This window comes from Bison bison, unplaced genomic scaffold (assembly GCF_000754665.1).
Source record: "Bison bison bison isolate TAMUID 2011002044 unplaced genomic scaffold, Bison_UMD1.0 scf7180017864508, whole genome shotgun sequence".
Classification (NCBI taxonomy): Eukaryota; Metazoa; Chordata; class Mammalia; order Artiodactyla; family Bovidae; genus Bison; species Bison bison.
In genome coordinates this window covers 1,304,978-1,311,670 of record NW_011495064.1, presented here as the reverse complement: position 1 = coordinate 1,311,670, position 6,693 = coordinate 1,304,978, and the positions used below count along the sequence as shown (strand labels likewise).

Below are 6,693 nucleotides of genomic sequence, written 5' to 3'. Positions count from 1 at the left end.
GAAACAGTGTGAGACTTTATTTTTTTGGGCTCCAAAATCACTGCAGATGGTGACTGCAGCCATGAAATTAAAAGATGCTTACTCCTTGGAAGGAAAGTTATGACCAATCTAGATAGCATATTGAAAAGCAGAGACATTACTTTGCCAACAAAGGTCCGTCTAGTCAAGGCTATGGTTTTTCCAGTGGTCATGTATGGATGGGACAGTTGGACTGTGAAGAAGGCTGAGCGCTGAAGAATTGATGCTTTTGAACTGTGGTGTTGGAGAAGACTCTTGAGAGTCCCATGGACTGCAAGGAGATCCAACCAGTCCATCCTAAAGGAGATCAGTCCTGGATGTTCACTGGAAGGACTGATGCTGAAGCTGAAACTCCAGTACTTTGGTCACCTGATGTGAAGAACTGACTCATTGGAAAAGACCCTGATGCTGGGAGGGATCAGGGGCAGGAGGAAAAGGGGGCGAAAGAGGATGAGATGGCTGGATGGCATCACCGACTCGATGGACGTGAGTCTGAGTGAACTCTGGGAGTTGGTGATGGACACGGAGGCCTGGCGTGCTGCGGTTCATGGGGTCGCAAAGAGTCGGACACAACTGAGCAACTGAACTGAAAGGCATTTTCATGTGCCTTTTTAATTGTGGTAAAACATACATAAAATTTATCTTTTTAACCATTTTTCAGTGGCATTAAATACGTTTACAATGTTACATGGGGGGAAATAATCATCAAAAAGATCACTGGCTTCAACACTCCTACACAGAAATGCTTTCACACATTGTCTGAAATTGGGGAATAATTCACTTTACCCTTCCTACTAAATTGTTATAAGAGTACAACACTCATCATAAAATAGTTAACGGGGAAAAAAAGCAGTCGAGATATGATTTCAGTGTTTACAAATAAAGAACTTCACATGAATAAGAAGCCTCTAAAACCTTCTGTCAATAGGCGAACAATTAATTCAACTACCAAAAATGCTTTCATTTTCCCCCCAACTTGATATCCTAAAATCTTTCTGTAAGAAAAGCTGAAATGGTACAGTGACCATCTGTCTCACCTAAATCTGACGGTTGTTACTAACCTTTTGTGTATCTGTTTATGTGTGCATTCCTATACATAAGGATGTGGGGAGTGGGGAGGTGTGTTTGAAAATTGCACACAGCATGACTTCACCCCGAAACCCGTCATCTTGTATTTCCACCTCATCATCTATTTCCTAAAACTGAAGACGTACTCCTATTAAACCTATAGGTTTAACCTATAAACTGTCATACCACTTGAGGAAAAAAATGTAATTTTCTACTAGCACCTGATATCCAGTCCATTTTCAACTATTTCAGATTTTCTCAAGAATGTCTCCCTTTTTTAAAAATATAAATGTATTTATTTTAATTGGAGGCTAACTACTTTTCAGTACTGTAGTGGGTTTGCCACACACTGACATGGGTTCACATCGGGTATGCCTGTGTCCCCATCCTGAACCCCTCTACCTCCCTGCCCGACCCATCCCTCAGGGTCGTCCTCGTGCTCCGGCCCCAGCTGGTTCTCAAACCAAGATTCAAAGTTCATTTAACGACATTCAAAAAATACTGTATTTGCTGATGTCCTTTTAGTCGCTTCTAACCTAGAACAGCCCCATCTTTCTTTCCTGCTCCTTGACTAACTTTTTAAAGAGGCCAGAATGTAGACTGTTCCACATTCTGAATTCATACAATTGTTTTCTTGTAGTGTTTTTTTTCCTTCTATTTTTAATTATGGAAAATTTCAAATACAAAGTAAACAGAATAACATAATGAATACTCATTAGCCAGTAATTATCAACCTCTGGCCATTCTTGTTTCATCTATACCTCCAACCCACTCAGCTCACGATACTTTAAAAATGTACCCTCTGGTCCCTACACTTTCTATAACTGAAGGTTGAACTAGATGCTCACGTTACATAATCTGGGGAAGAAACTGAGAGGATGACAACATATACTGCATCGTAGCTAGAGTCTGGTGTGCCTTTGTCCCACTACTAATGATGGCAAAGAATCACCTGGTGGAAATGGAGACCAACAGATATCTCTAAAATAGAGATACATCTGTTCCTTTATATTAGCAAGTAATCCACAGAGTAATACCCTGGTGCACGGTAATGTCTTTTCACCCAAAAGTGTTACTATTCATTAACAATCCTTTTCTGAATCAATTATTACAACTGGAGGTTACAAAATGAGGATTTTTAACTCTATCCTTCTATTTTTATTAGTTGGCACTCTTCCACAAATAAGGGAGATAAACTGCATGTCTTCCTAAACAGGAAGGGCAAATACTTAATTCCTTCTCTTTAATTACCAATTATCAGAACAGATGTAGGTGTAATATCTAACTGCAACGAGACCAAGTAGGTTTTTCTCTCTCTGACTGTCACTAGGAAGTAGGTATTATTGAATACCTGCAATCAATTATAATCATCGTGTGTTAAAGTATTCTTTGTACCCTCAATGTCTTAGAAATTTTTAGAGAATAATGAATCTTATCACTCAAGAACAGTGTTTAAAGACTCATTAAACTGACAAGTTCAGTCGCTCAGTCGTGTCTGACTCTTTGCAATCCCATGGACTGCCGCATACAAAAAAGGACAGTGGGGAAAAAACTGACTGACAAAGAACAGTGGGAAAAAGGTGACGCTATAGGAAACAAACGAACTTTTAACACGTACACCCGGCTGCTGGGATCACTGTGCTGTTTTTATTATTTCTGTTAAATTTTAGGACAAACATTGATTTTAAGTGTTAAATAATCAAATGCTAAAATTCAAATCAACTCACCTGTTGAACAGGACTGTCAACTGTAAATGCTTTATAAACAGCCAATGCCTGGCTTTTACTTCCTTTGCTCCAGATAACCATGTTTCCAGCCATGTAGAGTTCCTCATCGTAATCCACCTCTTCTCCAATTTCACTGACACCTTTCCTTAACTGCCAGCTCTCCTTAAAAGTTAATACATACAAGACATGTTTAAGCACTTTTTCAATAGTATGGAGCAAGATTTACTAATTAAATCAAATAATTATCCAGATACAAGTCTCCTACTCTCTCTTTGCGTGTGGAGTAAGACACAATCCAAGCCCAACTTTTAGAAACTCGGTGCCACTGATTAACAAAGTGGGGTGTCTGGGTATGTGCATCATATATCTTATAGGATGTTTCATGTTATACTATCGTATTATTTGTCCAAAACATAAACATGTCTGCAGATCCCAAAATGAAACCAACATGCCTGGGGAAACTAAAAAGGTATATTAAGTGTAGGGAGAAGTGATGGAGAGGGGCAGTGAGGTGCACGTGGGAATCACTGGGGGAGTTTATCCACAGGGCAGATTTCCCTGCTTCACAGCTACATTCAACTTCTGTCCCTGGGCATTACAATTAAATGGGAGAAAGAAAGGTTTAGATTTCTAACTACACAGACTTTCCTCTCCCTGAGATTGTGGTATCCTAAGTGGAATAAGGTGGGAAGACTGATTTTCTGACACGCTAACGTCTCATCCCTCTATTTAAGAACTAGGGGAAACGTAAGTATTTTTCTGCAGCAGGGACCATTTCTAACTCTACTATCTAATCAAACAACATGATATCTGGTCCCCACATACTAAGTGACGAGAAAGAGGTTTAGAATGGACCATAACCATAATACTTACTATAAAACCATGAGTTACATGTCTAAATAAATGGTTATGACACCATAATACAATGAAGTCATTATTTTAGTCTTGACTGAAATTACCAAATCTTAACCACTACCCTAGAAATACCATTATACTCCTTTCTCAGTGGCAGGTAGTCTTAAATTACAAGTAGATCACAACATTCTACATTTCAAAAATATTATGGGAAAGAAACTTAATGGAACCTTCTGTTTCTCATGGATGGTAACCTCCTGAAGGGATCCCACTAGGCCAGCAGCACCATCAGAAGACCATAACTCGGAGGCTGGCTGAAGCTGGCGAAGCTGGAGGTTCAAAGCATTAGGGTGGTGCTTGCAGTGGTCTCGACCAAAAGGAACAAATTCCTGCAAATCCCCGGCTGCAATCATTGTTGCCCTTTCTTCATAGAAGTTCGACATGGGTTCCAAATATCAACATTATTTCTGTATGAATTCAAACACATTGTAGTCAGTTTCTGGAGTCAAAACCAGAATAAAATGTCATAAAAGTTTACAGAAGAGTCATTAATTCTTAGATGAGTGTCAAATAATCCAATCATATTGTAAGTGTACAAGTAATTAATAACATCGAAGGTCGTTCCAGACCTGCCTCTCAGATGACTAGTCATCGGCACATTTTAGCTGGGCCCACAGAAGGTTAGCACTGAAGGCCAGCACCAAGGTGAAATGAGCACTATGTCCCACAACACCTTTCCCGTGTCTCACACTACACACTAGCTTTTCCACATTTCACACATGAAGCATTCAGACAAGGTGCGCTTTATAGCCCCATGACTGCCCGGCTTCTTAACATTAAAGGTCATTTCTGTTCATTTCCGCTGAAACCTAATTTGAAAAACACATTTCAAGGATCACTGGCATGTTGGAATGAAACAAACCAAAAAACCCAAAACCTCATATTACCTCTAATTCATCGTAAATTGAACTACTCCTTTCAGCTGACCAAGCCACAAGTGAAAGTCAAAGTCACTCAATCGGGTTCAACTCTTTGTGACCCCATGGACTGTAAAATCCATGGAATTCTCCAAGCCAAAATACTGGAGTAGGTAGCCATTCCCTTCTCCAGGAGATCTTCCCAACCCAGGGACTGAACCCAGATCTCTTGTACTGCAGGTGGATTCTTTACAGTCTGAGCCACCAGGGAAGCCTGATCAATCCACAAAAGACCTAATAAACTGTCAAATGTGACCAAGTTATGACACCCCAGTCTACCAGAACATACAACTACAATCAATTCCAATTTGAGGGCCAAACACAGGAAACCAAGGCATGAAGAACTCTGGCCATGGGATAGCCATACTTGCAGCAAATTTACGAGTCCTAGCTTTTAATACAATTTATTTACAGTACAGCTCATCACCATAAAGATGTGGACGAGCTGTGGGTGGAAACATGCTTCTTTACTTCCAGAACATTTCTACATACAGTAATGGACAGCCAGTAAAATTCACTGTATGATATAGTAGATAAGGTAGATGCTAGTTTTCTCTCCAAGACAATACCTATCCTAAAAATGGATTTTGTGGCATGTCGAAGCTGAAATCCTCCAACACATATATCAAAACCAACATTTAACCATAGTACCATAAACAGTGTTCGGAACAGCACTCACAATTAAAAGTTTAACTATATTTGACATATCTCTCATCCCATCTGACGTCTTTTTGGCATCAATAGGGTTTTTTTTTTTTCCTGCACTATCTCAAAGCCCCTGTAATTCCTATGCAGCTCTTCCAGGGTCAAAGTTATTTTGCTATGAGTTAAATGCAATTCCTGACACAACTGTATGTCATAATCAAAACACTTATTTTTCTCCGCTAAAATTCAGAACTGAGAACACTTGAACTTGGGATATAACTGAAACAGTACCTTATAAAACTTACAAGAAAACAACAAAATTCATTTGGTCTGCCTATCAACAGAATAACAAACATTAAAGAACTGACCGGAGAGTTTATCCTACTTCAGTTTTGCAATTTTGGAACGTTATTCTATTAAAACTTAGAAAATTACAAAACTATTAATTACAGAGTTATTTTCACAGTACAATATTTTTGTATTATTTACGAGAACATATTTAATACTTTTGCAATCTCAATTTTTTACGTGTTTTTACTTATCAGGGGAGCAACATAAAGAGCTACAGATGAAAATACTGTATTAAACTGATACGCTATAAATCAAGATATCAGCCTTGCTTAATAGCAATAAAAACTACCCTGCCAGAGGTAACCACAAAACTGCTTCAAGAGTAAATTCGACTAAATTCAAGCGCACACACAAGACAGTTTGAGCCTCTGCAAAAACGCAGAACTTCCCCGGCCCCTCTAGAGTCAGAAGAATCCATCAGGCTAAGAGCTTGAGCCTCAGAACTTCGTTTAAAGAGGGCAAGGGGCCGACCTAGAAGTTGAGACCCCCATGGAAGCTGAGACCCCTTTCGCGCTGAGCTCAGCAAAGAAGCCGGATGAGATGTACGCCGGAAAGCACAGCCCGCAAACTGGGGTCCCCATGGCTCCAGCGCGCGCTCAGGGACCGTCCCGAGCTCCCAGCCCTCCCGATCAGGGAGCGGGTAGGCCTTGGGACGAGTGTTAAGACCACGGGATACGCGATGAGCCACCAGGCGTGGCGGACCGGGGACCACACCTGTGTGACTCGGGACGCGTCAGGCGCGGCGAGCCCCGGCTGCTCTCCGGAGGCAAGGGGACCGAGAGGGCCCAAGAGTAGCGGCGGGGATGGTCACGGTGACTCCTCGGCCACTGCAGCTTCTCATTCCCTCTCCCTCCCCTGTTCCGGAGGAAGACTGGGCAGCAGCTGTGGACAAGACTGCTAACAACAGGAAGGCGTGCGGGAGAACCTCTCACCCGAGACGTTCAAATGGTCGCGTCCATCTTGACTTTCCCGTCGTGCCTCGCGCCGGGGTGGGGCTTCAGCAGGAGCGCGGCGAGCCTGCGGCTGGAGCGCCTGCGCAGTTGCGGGAAGGA

The 6,693-nt window shown here is 41.5% G+C and overlaps 1 protein-coding gene across 3 annotated transcripts in view; it reads right to left on the bottom strand.

The window, feature by feature from the left end:
* Positions 1-6,693, bottom strand: part of ANAPC1 (anaphase promoting complex subunit 1) — a 109,245-nt gene that overhangs the window by 92,972 nt on the left and 9,580 nt on the right. For 2 of the 3 annotated variants that reach the window (XM_010829546.1, XM_010829548.1), the window contains exons 3-5: positions 6,356-6,693; positions 3,899-4,135; positions 2,814-2,975 (exon numbers count right to left, since the gene is read on the bottom strand). In XM_010829546.1, coding sequence (XP_010827848.1) covers positions 2,814-2,975; positions 3,899-4,111 — 375 coding nt within the window. In that variant the 5' untranslated portion in view covers positions 4,112-4,135; positions 6,356-6,693. The remainder of the gene's footprint in view (positions 1-2,813; positions 2,976-3,898; positions 4,136-6,355) is intronic. The other variant, XM_010829547.1, reaches the window with a different exon arrangement.